This window comes from Artibeus jamaicensis, unplaced genomic scaffold (genome assembly GCF_021234435.1).
Source record: "Artibeus jamaicensis isolate MK-2021 breed Jamaican fruit bat unplaced genomic scaffold, CSHL_Jam_final contig_3290, whole genome shotgun sequence".
Taxonomy (NCBI): Eukaryota; Metazoa; Chordata; class Mammalia; order Chiroptera; family Phyllostomidae; genus Artibeus; species Artibeus jamaicensis.
The window spans coordinates 488,292-504,230 of record NW_026521779.1 but is presented as its reverse complement, the minus strand read 5'-3'; the positions used below and the strand labels follow the sequence as shown (position 1 = coordinate 504,230).

Sequence of the window (15,939 nt, the reverse complement as noted above, 5' to 3'; positions counted from 1 at the left end):
TTCCCTGGCACTGCCCATGCTCCACTCTATGATGCCATGCAAAGCTGGGCCAATGAGCAGGCCTGCCTGGAGCGTGCAGCAGAGCACCAGCCAGCTTACAATCTCGCGGTGAGCCATGAGTACGGCAAAGTTGGTGAGGTGGCTGCAGGCACATGTGGTGTGGGTCTTGTTGGACTCCACCAGGCGGCAGCCCTGGGTCGACCAGTAGCCCAGCATGGAGCGCTCCGAGTAGTTCCAGAAGGAGCAGTTAGCATTGAAGTGGTTCTTGGCCTGTTATGTGGTGGTGGCCAGGGAGTCAGATCTGGGGAGCCCCCTCCATCCCTCAAACCCAGCTACAGGGATAGCAACAAGCATGGAGAAGTGCTTGGGACTCTAGGCATCTAATATCTTTGAAGACAGACTTAAGCAGCTGAGGTGGGGGCTGGTGGCCCAGGGAGGGGTGGGAACTTGCTCTTGGATGGATGAACAGGCAGTGGGGGGGGGTATGCAGCCTGGGAACACAAAGGATGCTGGGACCCTCCTGGAGGGCGGGGATACCTCAGCTCACCTCCAGGTGGGCCACGGTGAAGATGACAGGGTCCATGAGGAAGACGCGGCTGGACTCCTTATTGATGGAGGCTGCGATGACCTGGGAGTTTACCACCAGGGAGGTGCCCCCTGGGCTGCCTGTGCCTGTTTCACCTGCCAGCTTCACTGTGGCATTCTCAGTGGACAGGAAGAGACCCAAGTTGTTGTAGAGGATGAAGACAATTTTGACCACCCCTGGGGAGGACAGGTGTAGCAGGGTGTGCCATCAGCCCTTGGCTGGTGCATCTCCAGCTACTGGGACCTGGCTTTACCAGGCCATAACACAGGCAAGGGGGGGCTCAGGCAACCCTGCCCTGGGATGACTGCTTAGTTGTAGGCAGTGCCAAACAACAGGGCAGCAGGCCAGGACACACAGGGCCTGGGTCCCAGGTACCCCTTACCTGCAGAGTGACCTCAAGGGAATCCCTAACCTCTCTGAGCCTTAGTCTCAAATGGGACAATCCTCTCTGAGCCATGCGGATCAACTGCTGCTGCACAGAGGAGCGCCCCTCAGACTGCAAAGTGTCCTGGGCTCTGGGGCTTTGGGAAGACCCCGTGAGTACCCTGAAATATTCCACCAGCTTGAGCAGAGGACTTCTCTGTGTTGTTATGGGTCCCAACCTTTTCTCGGACTCTTCAACCCCATAAAAGCTGAGAGCTGCTGTTCTTCATAAGTGGGGCAGGCTGTCAGCTCGGGGGGCCAGGCACTGACCGTTGCGGCTGTTCTGCTTGATGGTGTTGGCTGACAGCTGGATGGAGTTTTCGCTCGGGTACTCCTGGGGGAACACGAGCTCCTGCACTTGGCCCTCTGTGTTCAGAACCGTTACCTCCAGGACTGTGGAGAGAGAGGATGACAGGACAAATGGGGCTGGAGTCTGTCCCTAGTCCAGCGGCCCAAGGTCAAGGGCCAGTATGCCAGGGTGTTCCCTGTGTCCTCTGGAACAGGCGAGCTACGCAGTTCAAGATTTGCACTTGAACTTGCTCTGGTGAGACCACAGTACTCACCCACATTCTGTTTGGCAGCCAGAAAGCGGGCGGGCTCCCTGACATTGTCAGCCAGCAGGAAGGCACCTTCTTCTAGGACGTCCAAGAGCATCGTGGCTGTGTGCACCTGCTCTGTGGCATTCATGTCCTTCCAGGACTCAAGAGCTTCTGGCCGCAGCAGGTTGTCCACTGTTTCCACCACAGCCTAAAAGCCCAGGGGAGAGGGGGTAAGGTTAGAGGTGGCACCGTGAGTCCTCCCACATCCTCTGGTTCCTCAGGCTCGGCTGTGTCCCCTCCTATCAACCTCCACCCCCCCAGTGCCTCCTGGGGCCTGTCCCACACCCCTCAATCAGCAAGAGCCCTCTGGGCCTCACCTTGATGTAGTCCTTGCAGGTTCTCTCCCGCTTGTGCATCTAGGGAAAGAGATGGAGGCACTGTCAGGCCTAGCCTCTGGCTCTACTCATCCTGACACTCGCACTGTTCTGTGTTTGCCACCAACCTGGTGCTGGGCCATGATCAAGAGTTGTTCCTAAGGGATCTCCCAACCCCCAGGACTCTCCAAGGTAGCCCAGGAAGGAGACCAGCAGGCCTGGATTCTGTCCCTCCTTCCTCTGACAAAGGGTGGCAACCCAGCTCGTAGGTATCAGGCCGGAAACTTCCTGAGCCTCCCGGGCAGTGCCCACTGTTGGGCCCGCTGCCAGGCCCCACCTTATTGTAGTTCTTGCCAGCTGACTCTCGCTCGATGGGCCGCAGAGCCTGCAGTTGAGCATCCAGGATGTCCAGCAGCTGTTCCATCAGCTTTACAGAGGATGACACGTCTCCTGCATAAATGGAGCCCCGGGTGTGGCGGGCCAGCTCACTGGCAATGTTGGCTGCATTCTCCCCGCTCTTGATCTGCATGAGGCAGAAGTGGGGGACCCAGCTCTGTCAGGGACCATCTTGCTCCCCCATGGTCCCTCTGTACATGCCTGGCCTACTGGGCCCTTCTCACTGCTCTCTGCTGCCCCTTCTCCCTGTCAGTCTTCTCCCCAACTCTACAGGCCAGGGAGGCAATCCCACATTTCTGCTTCCCAGACCTGCCACCCATTTGTTTCCCTCTCTCTCCCATTGCTCCACTGTCCCCTGTACCCAGCCACCCAGAGCCCAGTGTGTGAGCACAGGGTGCCTTTCTGGGAGGACTGGCTGCTGCTGGTACCTTCTGGGCCACCTGGTTGACCCAGGGGGAGGTGCAGTTGCTGAGGTCAGGGCCCCGGGGATTCCAGAGCCCCAGGGCTGGTAGACACTGGAAGGAGGCAATTCCTGCAGGGACAGACAGACAGGAACAGAAGAGGGAACCACAGGAAGGACAGAAGGAGGGCCAAAGCAGGGGGGAAAGAGACGACAGAGGGGGCAAGTAGGTGAGGGGAACATGGAAGATCAGACATGAAGCAGGCCAGATAGTCAAGAGAGATGTCACTCTGAGGTGACGTAAGTCACCCCTGACTTTCTGAGCTCTCCCTCTTGGCTCCCCTTTCATCTTTGCCTACAAGAATTAGAACTTTTTGGCAAAGCCCATCTTGGAAGCCCCCTCTCCATGAAGCCTCTTGACCCTTCCCTCAGATTCCTGGAGCACATGGTCCTGGCCCCACCCCTCTGATACTTTAATTGCTGTCTGTCCAGCCATCAGCTGCTCCCATGGCTATTTGTTCCACCTCAGCCTCAGACTGGGACATACCCAAGTCACCTCAGTGGACTCCATGCAGGGTCTACATGGTGCTTTTCATGTGGCAGGGACTCAGCACTGCAGGAGGGAACAGGGCATGGGGCAGGGGTGGGGGTACTAACTGAGCTGCCACTGTGCCCTGAGAGCTCAGCTGCAGATGTCAGGTGTGACCCCTGCCATGTGAAGGCCACACTCTGACAGGAAAGATAAACAGGTAAGTGTATCTATGCTAAGCTGAGTGGTGGGCATGTCTCCTGTCCCTGCCCTGCCCAGACCAGCAGTAGCCACCCCCAAGCCAGCCACAGTGAAAGTTTCCAAGGCCTCTGCACTCACCTCGAGTGCCCTTAGGGCAGGGCCTCTCCACTAGCATGCCCTGCTGGGTGGCCGGCCACTGGACCCGTCGTACCTCTCGAGGTTCACAGAAGAGCTCTGGGGACATGTGCAGATTGGGGGCTGGGGGCCGCCGGGTGCTAGGGGCCAGGGCAGTGGCCGGAGGCAGGTCAGGTCCCAGCTGGTTGATGGCACCCACTGGGTGCGTGGTAAGGGGTGCCCGGCGAAGTGGGGTGGTGGCTGTGGGTGAGGCTGTGCTGGTCAGGGGTGTGGGTTGGACTGTGGTGGTAGTGCTGAGGGGAGGGGAAGTGGCTGGGCCTGGAATAGAGAGGACAGACGAGACAGAGTCATCCGCATGCTCAGGGCCCTGCCACAGTATGCCCGGGCACAGAGATCCCTGGCATCTTAGCATCTTTCTTGCTAATGATGTGGAAAGGTGCCTGGTTCTCATTGGGTCTGGAAGTGGATTTCCCCTGCATTCTTCCTGTCCATATAGCTCCCTCACACCTGTGGGACCATGTAAAGCATCAAAAGGTGGTTAGAATTCCCTTGTGTGCGCCCTGAAGTTTGAAAAAACAGGAGAGGACAGGCCATGAAGGAGGGGTGAACGGCCACCTCCCATCCTTAGTTACTCTCACTCTGGACTCTGTAACCTGGCCATGTCCCTTCCCTCTGGGGTCCTCAGTTCCCCATTATGCAAATGAAGCTGAATTAGATTAGGCTCCCTGGAGCCCAGGAGCTGCTCAGAGCCCGCTCAGGGAAGCTGAGGGGGCAAATGGAACTACAGAGATCCTCAGCCCATCAACATCAGCACTCAGCCTTCGTCTGTTTCACTGGATACTTGGCCTTCCACCCGAGATTTTGGTTGATAAAGGTTCCAAGGCTAAAAGTACACAGGCCACTGTGAGAGGCCGTGCAGCTAAATCATTAGGTATCCTGAGTTCTGAGTCCAATAAACTAATAGGCCCTGGCTAGTGTGGCCCAGGGGATTGAGTGCCAGCTTGTGAACCAGAAGGCCGCCAGTTCGATACCCAGTTGGGGCACATGAATGGGTTGGAGACCAAGTACCTGGTTGGGGGTGTGCAAGAAGGAACCAATTGATGTATCTTTTACACATCGATATTTCTCTCCCTCTCTTCCCCTTTCTTTTAAGCATAAAAAATAAAATAAAATAAAATAAGTGAATCTCCAACCCCCCAGGGCCTCAGCTTCCTCATCTGTAAAATGGGGACAGTCACAATCCCAGTGACTGTGAGGATGGGATAAATTATTTATCAGCTGCTAAATGCTTAGAACAGCGTGTGCTGTGTGACTGACTCAGACTTCCAGGGCTTCCCCAGCCCACCTTCAAGTCCCTGAGAACTCCCAGAGTGCGCCCCCACCCTGTGACTGCGGGTGGGGCCTGGGGCAGTAAACAGGAGCCCTCCTCACCGGCACTGGGGTCGGGGGGTCCAAACTCCAGGCTATAGCGCACCACGAAGTAGTTGTTCCAGACATAGAGCTGATTGTCACGTGGGTTGTAGTCCACGGAGGAGACAAACTGGTAGGGATTAGGGAAGGCCAGGCTGACTGGCTCCTCGCGGTTAGCATTGGTGTTGAAGGCATAGTCCACGCGGTTGCCAGCCGCCTCGCTGTCGTCTTCCACATAGACTGAGCGCAGCACATATAGGACTCCGCACACCATGAAGGCGTTGGACGCCGAGCGCTTGTCGTATCCTGTTTCCCATGTGCCCTCGAAGCGCAGCGTATACGGGTTGAGCTGGCTCACCACCAACCGCCCATTGTTACCCTCAGTGGCATAGATGACCCATAACCCATTTTCGTCCACAGCCAGATCAATGTCGGTCTTGCCCCCCCAGCGGTAGGGAGAGGTGTCATGGTAATTGGCCGTGTTGATGACTGTCTCCCCGCTCTTAATGCGTGTGCGCAGGTCATACTTGACGATATTGCGCGTGCGCTCCTTGTTGTAGAAGACAGCTCCATCATAAACCACGAAGCCGGTACCATCTACGCGGTTGGGCAGGCGGTAGGTGGTGGTGTGGCGTGCTGCCACGTAGTCCTCCCACGAGGCATACTCGGTCAGTGTGTCTGTACGATAGGGGATCCAGGGCATGACGTAGATGCGGTCGCCTGCCTGCAGTGGATCCTTGCACCACGCGCCAGACTGGTGCTCCGACTCATGCGTTGAGGTGGGCTCCAGCACCTTCTGCAGCGTCCCTGGGCACACAAAGACTGGGCCGGACAGGTAGGAGGGGAGGAGATAGAGAGGAGGAGCAGGGGAAGGGAAGGGAGGGGCAGGGAGAAAGAAAGAGGGGAGAGAGGCAAATTGGTCACAAGGCCTAGGAGGGAGCCAGGCTGTTCCTTCCTGCTGCTGCAGTCACGGTTGCTTGGTAGGGCTGGTGATGGGAAGGGGGTTTCTGGGCTGGGACCCCCACCCCGCCCAGCTGCCCCTCTCCCTGGAGATGTCAACCCTGAAGGCCATTAAGAGCAGGGTTAGTGGTGGGAAGGTGGTGCCCCTCTCCTTTCCTGGCTGCTAGAGACCCCACAGGCTGGGGATAAGGGGTTTGGCAAAAGCCCTCCCAAACTTTCTCATGTGCCTTAAGTGGGGCAGAAAGACCACCTCACTGCAGCCACCACTGGGCGGTTTTGAGGTTCCAGGGACTCAGTACCCTGCCTCTTCTACTTCGTCTCCGCCCCCTATGGAAGAGCTAGAGTCGAGGGTCCCATCCTTCACCAACCACACAAGGACAGATTTTTTTTTTTACTCCACTTTCTTCCTCCTGCAAAAATTGCAAGGTAGTAATGTTTCTGTACCCACTGTGGGTGTAAAGGGTGCCCCCCATTTCAGGGTGGGAGAAGCACCCAAGGTTCCTGACGCAGCTTGTGCCTCCGCCCCAGTACCCACATAATCAGGAAGGGTTTCTGGAAAAGTCCAGCCCCTCCCCTACAGTGCCCAGCCCTGCCCCCAGCCGGCAGGGTCTCATGGGGTTTGTTCAGCAGCAGACACTGACACTGGTGCACAGGGATGGGAATGGGACATGGGGAGGGAGGGGACTCCCCAGGAGAGTTGGGGAGAGGGAAGGAAAGCTGCATGGAGGGAAGAGAGACAAGGTGGGGGGGGGCCTCAGCAGAGGTCCTGGCTCCAAGGGAGGCACACTGGAGACCACCTGGGAAGAAAGGGTTAGTGCTGGCAGAGGAGAGAGGGGGTGAGCAGAGAATTCACTCCAAGGCCCAAGCCCGACTGAGGGTCCCTCAGGGGGGCAGTCCCAGGTCCAGCTCAGAGTGGGTAAGGGAGGGTACCAAGTGCTAGGATAAAGACCCAGCCCACCCCAGCCAGGCCCCCCCACCGCCCCTGCCCCGGACCCCGATTTACCTGCAACCATCCCCGGCTCGGGAGGAGGGACCAAGGCAGCGCTGATGTCAGAAAGGTGGGGGGCCCCGCCCCACCCCCCCAATCCCTGAAAAGGAGGAAAACCTCAACTGCATCTCATTGGCCCCTGCTGGCCTGCCCACCCTTGCCCCATCATGTCCCAGGGCCACCTACTCCTAGGCCCCCTACTGACCCAGTGGAGATCTGAACTCTCACGGTCAGCAAGGCCAGACTCCCCTCCTCCTCCCAGAGTGGTGACGGCCAGAGGCCCTGCCATCCAGGATGGCTGGGGCCTCCCTCTCACCTCCCTGCTAGCAGAACCCATGGACAGGCCAGGGTGAGGGTTTGCAGTGAATTCTCTGCTTCTGCTTGGCCTGTCACCAAAGCAGCTGGCCCCAAAAGGGACAGGGAAGGCTGGGACCTGGCGCTGGCTTGGGGGGCAAGGGTCCCCAGGCACAAAGCAGCCAGGAACATGCCCTGTTTTAGGAGGGGAAGGGAAGCTGAGGGAACAGAGGTGGGCAAGGACCAGAAGGATCCTGGCTTGGGTCCTGGGGCTTCACCATCTCCCTATCCCCAGTGCCCTGAGGTGCTGGTCTGCATCCTGTCACCAGCACACCTGGCCTCCACCTGTTTCCTCTGTGCCCAGGTCTCCCCTCTCCCCAAGCCAGGGTTGGGGGGAGGCCCTTGCCAGCTGTGTGTATGAGGGGGGCGGTGAGAGGTCTCAGAGCCTGACCTGGTCAGAAGGGTGTGGAGGAGGAAAGCGTGGTTAGAGGTTACCCTGGGGAAGGGGGAAAAGATGAGGGAGGGTCTGTCTGGGGCCTTTGCCAGCAAGGACCCCTCCCCAGCACCAAGCTCCCAACACCTCCTTTCCCTTCTCCCACCCGCCTCTTGAAGAGAAAAGATCCAGAGCTGCGTATCCAAACCACCACCGGACCTGCAAGAAGAGTGTCTGGTGCTGGATGGGAGAGAGACTCCAAGAGAGAGGGGAAAGAGTGGCAAGGTGTTCTGGGGCAGACCGTGGGCTGGCTGCCCAGGCCACTCTGAGATGGGGGAGGGGAGCAGCTTGGAGGGACCCCGCCCCACCTCCCTTGGAGGGGATGCTCTACAGATCACCGTAATTTCAAGGCAAAAGCTATCTGAAAAGGTATTCACCACCCTTTCCCCTGCTGCCAGCCTCAGAGCTGTCAATTTCCCAGAAGCTCTCAGGGGAGGAAGCACCTACCCCCAACATCCCACCCTCTAACCCCTTCAGTTGCAACACCTGCCCTTCCCTCCACAACAGACAGCCCAACCCACCATGGAGTTCTCCTGCTGCCCTGCTGAAGGTTAATTAAACCGGGCAAGAAATTACGGTGCTTCTGGAAGTCCCCATATCTCTCCCTGGTCCACTCCCCCCTCTCCCTGGTCTTCTAACCACGACAGCCCAGAAGAAACCCTGACTGCAGCTTTGCAAGTGTTTCAGAACCAGAGAAAAATGCTCCCCCACCCCATGCTCCCCCCACCGTGAGGCCCATCCCCACCCCTTTGCCCCCCATCCCCGATTTGACAGGCTGCCCTCCCAGGGCTGGGGACAGTTTATACCCCTCCCTAGGGGTGGGCCCCCAGCAGGTTGAGGTTGGGGATTGGGGGTGGGGGAAACTGGTGCTCTGTGCTCCAAAACAGCTCTGGGCCTTGAAAACGCCAAACCAGAAGGAACTTAAGCCACCAGGAGCCCGAGAGACTGGGCGAATCTGCTCTCCAAAAGGAAAACAAACATGTCCCCCTCCATCCTGCCTCCCCCAACTGGACATAAGTTACCAAAGTTGGGGCAGGAAGAAGAGAGGAGAAAGACGGCTCACCCAGTGCCCCCCGCCCCGCCCCCAGTCGGGAGCCAGGGAAGGGGGTCCCCACCCGCCCAGGATGCTTACAAACTTCTCCTGAAGGAGGCAAAAGAAGGATGAGAGAGGGCCAGGTCCCCTTGGCAGGGCCAGGGACTAGGAAGGAGGGACAGGGTGAGAAAGAAAGAGAGAGAGAGAGAGACAGACATAGAGAGAGAAGGTCCTGGCCGTGTACTCAGAGAGGAGCTTCCTCGGGTGTCTGGAGGGTGAAGGTGCCCACGGCTGGACCAGGGCTGGCCCCACTGGGAGGACACCTGGGGTGGGGGCTAGCAACTGGACCCAGGTGGAGGGGTGGGAGAAGAAGGGGCCAAGAGGGGAGGGCGGGTCACATAAGTATGGTACAGGTAAAACAAAGTGTGAGTTAGGGGTTAGCATTGGTAACAGTGCGTTTACCTTTCTGCTCCACTTCTACTTTAAGCATCGGAAGAGAGAGAAAAAACAAATTGAAAAAAAAAATGCGCAAGAAAAAAAGAGAAAAAAAAGAGATTAAATTGCTTTTGTTTCTTTTTTGGCAACATGCCCCCTTTTCCTTTCTTTCCTTACTCTTGGTTCCCCAACCCCGAACGTAGCATCAGCTCAGCCCCCACCCCCCAAGTCCCTTCCTCTGGGATGGGGTTGGGGCAAGAGGTCATGGGAGAGACAGTCACAGGGAGGGGAAAACACATAGGAAGACAGAGACCAAGAGACATGGGGTGAGGGGGCTACAGGCAGGTAGGAGGACCATGCCTTCAGATGTAAGTGGGCACCCTCATGGGAGAGGGGAGTCCAGGCTGGGAAGTGGGCTCTGGTTAGGAGGGCACCAGGGAGGGAGTGGTAGAGGGGACACTCTGACCCCCTCCAACCCTGCCTGCTGCCCTCCTTCCAGAACCAGGGGCCCAGGGGAAGCGGTTCAGTACCTTCTGGGACCTGGGTGCCCAGAGCTGAGAGAACAGACTGAACTCCTCCCGGTCTGTGCTGGCCTCGCCCGAGTCCAGCTGGGTTTTCCCCAAGCCCTCACAACCCAGAAGAGCCAACACAGAGAAGGGGCAACAGAATGGACACAGGATGACCGAGAGGCAGACAGGTGAGCCTCTCTGGGCCTCGAAGAGCTGGGGTAGGGAAACAGAGGCAGAGAGGGAAGAGGCTGGGTTGGGGAGACATCACAGACAGGGCAGGACAGCAGGTGGCACAGACACACTCCCCCGAGACTCCATTTCTCTGCCCAGCAACCCCCCTGGGGGCCCCAGGAGCCAGGAGCTCCACGCCACCCGTTGCTTGGTGGGCCGGTATACCTGGGGGAGGAAGGGGGCACGGTTAGATTGTGCATAGCTGCAAGGCAAATCCAGCGTTAGTCGGGCCTGTCCAATGTGTGTGGGGGGGTCCCACACACCACTGTCCCCTCCCCATGGGCAGTCCCTACACCCACCGACAGGCCTGCACCAGCACTGGGATCACCCCAGCCTCTGAAGCCTCAGGCTCTGTGCCCCTGGCCCTTCAGGAACCTTGGACCAGGACCTGGCTCTTCTACCACCTCTCTGGAGGTAGGAGCAGGGAGTTCCACAGGGGCAGGGTATAGCTGACTTCCCAGCATCTCATCCAGGGCCTGGAACACAGGAGGTGCTCAGCAAACGTTTGGGGACAAGTGAGTGCCCAGCCTCCCTGTTCTGTGGCCTAGCTTCCATCCTCCCAGTAATCCCAGCCCCCAACCTCTGGGACCAGAAGCTAACCCTCAGGTCTGCCTGTCTAGAACACACCCAGCCCACTGTGCCCCCCCCCCCCACCGTGTGTGTTTGCATGTACGTGTCCTGTCTCTCCTAGAGCTCAGGACAGCTCTCTCCCATCAGGCCCCTGGGCTGACCTGCCTACCTCCTGGTCTCTCTGGGTCGTGTTCCTGCCCACCCCGGGGGCTGGCCCCAGGTCTCTCCACCCCTTTCCTATCCAAGCCCTCTAAACTTTTTTCCTGCTTCTTTACCTGTGTGGCATCCACTTTGGGCTCCACTTGGACCAAGGGATTTTTTCCTGCCCTTTAACCCATCTGCCTCAGGAGGAACTGGGTTCATCATCTGTTGTTAGTTTTACTTTTGATTACTAATAGCGACAACAAAAATTGTTAGTTCTAGCAGAAACAATGACTACCCAGCAAAGTGCCCAGCGCTCACTAGGCGTCAGGGACCACGGCAGGCACTTCCTGGGCAGTCTGAGAACCCTGTCTGTATATAGCTGCGGAAACAGGCTCAGTGAACTGAAGCAACATGGCTGAGGCCACACAGCTGGCAAGGACGGGCACCACTTCCTTCACGCCTATGGCCCAGGGCACCTGGGGAGCGTTATTCATGTTCTCTCTATTCCTGGCAGCATTCCAGGGAAGGTGTTTGGTCCATTCCTCCACCACAGATGAATATACAGGTTCAGCTAGTTTAAAAGGGCACTTGGACCATTACTGAGCACATCCTGACCCAGGCTGGGTCTGAGCGCTGGGGGTGAGGATATGGCCACTGCCGCTGGGAGCAGACTCTGAGCTGGCCCTGGGCCAGATGCTTTGTCCACACCATCTCCTTGACTCTTGCCTCCCCTACAGCGGCCCGGAGAAATTAAGTCATTTGCTCAAGTTATAGAGCCAGAAAAATTCAAGAGCTTAGCCGAGCTTCAGACCCAACCTGATTTCCCCGCTGTGCTAAGCTCCCCACCTCCTGCCCTCCTTCCCTGCTGCCCCAGCCCTGGGGGTAGGCAATGTCCCCAGTGCTGTGGGAAGGCTTCAAGGACCAGATGGGAGTCCCCCTCAGGTAGTGGCTGGAGGCCTCGGTTGCTGAAAGCAAAGGGTGAGGAGTAAAAGAAGAAACTTATGGGAGCACAGAAGCGATCCTGTTTTCCCCAGTGTAGATCGTTGCCTGCGAGGAGAAATCAGAGGTTGGGGGCGAAGGCTGGAGTGGGAGGGGAGAGGAGGACGAGTCTCGGGCAGGCACCCGGTCCCCACCCCCACCCCACACACTCTCTGGTGGCCCTGCCTCCTCCCCATCTTCCCAGAGGCCCCACCTCCGGGTTGGCTATGTGAAGCTGGGGGCTGGGGGAAGGAGAAGGGAGGCAGAGGGAAGTCTGAGGGTAGGAAAGAAGGATGGTGTTAAGGGTGGGGTGCTGAGGAGGAGAGACCCTGTCTTTGTCTGCTCTCCTCGACCAGGTGCAAGAAAGCCGGGCCTCTGGCTCCCGAGATAATCTTCCTCAGGCTTCCTGGGGGCCCCTCTCAGTCCAATACGGTGGCACTTCCTTGCAAACAGGCAGTGCTCTTATGGTACAGGCAAACCAACTAGGAGATAGAAATCTGTGGAAGATGCCTCCAGCCCTTCACACCGAATCTGCCGTGAGGCCTCAGTGGTGGTCTGCCGCTCTGTGAGCATAGAGTCCAGATGCCAAGACTGGTAAGGGGCAGCAGTGGGGGCTTGTGAAGGGTGAGGAGGACAAGGGGAAGGAGAGTGCAGAGGGGAAGCATGGTGCGTGAGAGGGAAGAGCAAGTGCATAAGGGTTCAGGAAGGGAAGGGATGAGAGAAGAGTAGGGACAAAGAGAGATTGTAGGGTAGTGGGGTTGAGGGGAGATGTAAGTGTGAGGAGCAGAGTATGGAGGTGTGGCCTTGAAGTATGTAAACAAGCCAGAGGCACATGAAGAAGCAAAGCAAGTGGGTCAGGGTAACAAGAGTTGGAGAAGGTGCCCCTGGAAAGGTACAGTCTTTGGTGGTGGCTGGGGGGTCAAGGGAGGAGAGGGGCAGGCACTGAGTACGCACAAGGGTGACTAGGAGAAAAGAATGTGTGAGAGAGGAACAGGACCAGCTGTCTTCCATGAACCTGCCCCTGACTTGGTCCTGTGTGTGTGTGTGTGTGTGTGTGTGTGTGTGTGTGTGTGTGTGTGTGTGTGTCAAGGTGTCTCCTCCTCACTCACTCTGGGTGGGGGAAGGGCCCATGTCTGCACGAGGAACAAGAAGACTCACTGTAGGGGACACAGTCGTACTGCACCTCCAGGTACTTGTAGGTCCCAGGACAGGGGTCAGGAAAGGCATCAGACCCGGCAACCACAACGCACTGGGTGCGGTTATTACACCTGTAGAGGAAAAAATGGGAGCTGGGATAAGACAGGCCTAGAACTGGGGGGGGGGTCCTCTGGGGTAAGGACAGGAATGGACATCCCCAAATTGGGAAGGAACCATGAAGACCCAGGCCAGGCGCCTTTTGTGGGCACTGTTTTCTACTTCCTGCCTGCGCTGTCTTTTCCACTAGACAGGTTTCTTGTACTCTCCACCCCAGCATGGCAACAAGATCAACACTGGGACCAGGGTATCACCCCCCGAACTGCTCCCCCAGCCTCCTTCATCACTGACAGGAAGGAAGCTTCATCCCTTCCATCCTCCCTGCGTGCCACTGGTGTTATCACGCACTTGCTAGTTTTCACTAAACTGATGGTAAAGCCCCTCCTTTGTTCATGAAGAGTAAGACGTGAAGCCACACACAGGAGGCAGTGTCTTTGCAAACGTGCTATTCATGAAATGCTCACAGTGTCCATCTGTGTCCACGTCTTTGGACAGCGCTGCTGTGAGGATGGATCTATAGTCAGAGTAGCCGGGACGGGGAGAGTCCTCACCTCACTGTGCAGCCATCCTTGGTCCCCCACGGGGAACTGGGAGGGCCTGTTAGCTTCTCAGGGCATGGCTAACTTGTAAAGTGAGGCCCACTTGACAACAGTGAAAAGGTGTTCCTCCTCTGTGGTCTGTCCCCACAGGCAGGGTCTCCGTTTCCTGGAGCAGCCCAGGTTTCAGCCGACAGGACAGTGACCTGACGGTGGGTGTGCAGGAAGCCATGTGGGAGGACTTGCGGACAGGAACGAGGCAGAAAGGGCTGCTGTGTTCGATCCTGACTTTAACGAATGAGGATGTGCTCACACTCACCCCCCTCAAATCCCTTCTTTCAAAATAGAACTCTGGCCTCAGAAGGTTAAGGAGAGTCACCTACTGACCCAAAACTCCACCCCTTGTTATATTTCCAAAAGAACCGGGAGCAAGTGCTTAAAATGCTGCTCGTGCATGAATATTCACAGCGGCACCATTCACACAATTGCCAAAAGGTAGAGAAAACCCAAATGTCCATCGGCCAGTGAACAGATAAACAAAATATGGTCCATCCACACAAGGGAATATTCCTCAGCCATGAAAAGGAATGGAGAGCTGACACTCACTAAATGTGGATGGACTTTGAAACATCATGTTGAGGGAGAGAAGCCAGACACAAAGGCCACGTTTCACGATTCTGTTTAAGTGAGATGTCCAGAAAGAGGCAGAGAGTAGATTAGCGGCTTGCCAGGAGGAGGAGGGAATGGGAAGTGACTGCTAATTGGGTACAGGATTTCCTTTTGGGACAATGAAAATGTTCTGGAACTAGGCAGGGATGGTGGTTGCAATACAAATAAAATATACTAAATTGTTCACTTTAAAACAGTGAGTTTTGGTCCTGGCTGTTATAACTCTGTGATCTGAGTGCTGGCCTGTGAACCAAAGGGTGGCTGGTTCAATTCCCAATCAGGGCACATGCTTGGGTTGCCCCCGCTGCAAGTATGTGAGAGGCAACCACACATTGACGTTTCTCTCCCTCTCTTTCTCCCTCCCTTCCCCTCTCTCTAGAAATGAGTAAAATCTTTAAAAATAAAATAAAACTGAATTTTGTTATATCAATTTCATTTCAATATCAAGTAGGAAAAAGAAAGCCGCTGGCTTCCAACTTGAGACGGTATGTTGCAGACCACCTGCCGCTGAAGTGCCTATGACGGGTGCAGGGAGGCACCAAGACAGGGAAGCGGGTGCAGAAGGTCTGCTCAGCTCTAATCACTGTACTTATTTTGCGGTGTCTTTGTCAGGGCAGTAAGCTGTGCCCTAATACAAACCACCTTCAGGGTTACAGACAATGGAGCAGCGGCCTCCTGACACTCCCTTAGCCCTGGCGACCGCACTGCTCAGCATTAGCCCCTCTGGAACTGAGAACCCAGGGGCATCAAATCTGGGCCAGCTGCTGTGCTAGGTGCTGGGGAGATACCACAGACCCCAGAGCTGGTGCTGGTGAACCCCGAGGGTGAGTTTGGAGAGGCAGGAAGGAGGAGGAAAGGGGTTCCCAAGGAGAAGGGGCACCACCCAAAGGAAGACTTGGAAGCTAGATTGTTCCCGCCCATGCAGGGGAGACTGGAAGGGGAGAGGGGGCAAGATTATTGGAGGAGGGATGGGTGGGAGAGGGGGGCTGAGGTGGCTCCAGCCTGGCCAGTCGGGCTAAGCCCAAAACTCTCTGGAGGCACTCAGGGACCCCACCCAGTGACATATTCTAGAATCCTCTGCCAGCAGTCAAGGGGCTGCAGAGCTGGCCTGAGCCCTCCTTCCCTTTTCCAATTCTGTGCCCAGGTCCTGGAGTGAATCCTACATTTCCGCAAGTATTTGGCAAAAATTCAGTGAGTGCCTGATGCAGACACAGCAGTGACAGACAAAGCTCCCTGTCCCTGTGGGGCTGACAGTCCAGTGAGGGAAGACATAAAATAAGCAACATAAAGAGGCAAAACATCTGATGGGACTGTAGGTGGAGGTCAGGGCTAGGAGAGAAACAAAGCGGTGAAGGGACAAGGAACGGGGAGCTGCGATTTTAGAGGGTGGGCGGGCAGGCCTGGAGGAGAGGCCAGCGGGCCAGCTGCTGTGCGAGGCGCTGGGTTCAGAGCTGCAGAAGTCCCTCTCTCACCCCCAGCCAGTGCACGTACAGCTGGTCAGTGCTTTCTTCCCGAGTGAGGGGAGGGAGGAGCCAGGTGGTTGGGGGAAACAGCCGATGCAAAGGCCCAAAGCAAGCCCTTGGGAGAAGATGCCTGATATGTGTAAAGAGCAGGTGGCTGGATGGAACTGAGGAGGAGCGTGGAGCAGGTGAGGGCTGGGAGAGGAAGGGCAGAGTGTGCAGGGCCTTACAGGCTGAGGGAGGGCTTGGGAGTTTGTTCTGAGTGAGGTGGGAGCCAGGGAGGGTTCTGAGCAGAACAGGGATGTACCCAAATTCAGGTGCTCACCCATGCCCTCTGGCTGCTGGGGAGGGAACAGGCTGCAGCTGCAAGAGGGGACAAGGAGAGGGGGGAG

General features: G+C 56.9%; 1 protein-coding gene across 7 annotated transcripts in view; it reads right to left on the bottom strand.

Moving 5' to 3' along the window:
* Nucleotides 1-15,939, bottom strand: part of ADGRL1 (adhesion G protein-coupled receptor L1) — a 45,261-nt gene that overhangs the window by 9,103 nt on the left and 20,219 nt on the right. For 4 of the 7 annotated variants that reach the window (XM_053663765.1, XM_053663764.1, XM_037145816.2 and 1 more), the window contains 10 exons: nucleotides 12,787-12,896; nucleotides 5,015-5,815; nucleotides 3,587-3,901; nucleotides 2,747-2,850; nucleotides 2,260-2,445; nucleotides 1,926-1,964; nucleotides 1,573-1,756; nucleotides 1,280-1,402; nucleotides 548-762; nucleotides 100-270 (listed from right to left, as the gene is read on the bottom strand). In XM_053663765.1, the coding sequence (XP_053519740.1) occupies nucleotides 100-270; nucleotides 548-762; nucleotides 1,280-1,402; nucleotides 1,573-1,756; nucleotides 1,926-1,964; nucleotides 2,260-2,445; nucleotides 2,747-2,850; nucleotides 3,587-3,901; nucleotides 5,015-5,815; nucleotides 12,787-12,896 (2,248 nt within the window). Of the gene's footprint in view, nucleotides 1-99; nucleotides 271-547; nucleotides 763-1,279; nucleotides 1,403-1,572; nucleotides 1,757-1,925; nucleotides 1,965-2,259; nucleotides 2,446-2,746; nucleotides 2,851-3,586; nucleotides 3,902-5,014; nucleotides 5,816-6,956; nucleotides 7,042-7,569; nucleotides 7,665-9,223; nucleotides 9,233-12,786; nucleotides 12,897-15,939 lie in introns of those variants that run through there. The other 3 variants (XM_037145820.2, XM_053663767.1, XM_037145821.2) reach the window with 3 other exon arrangements.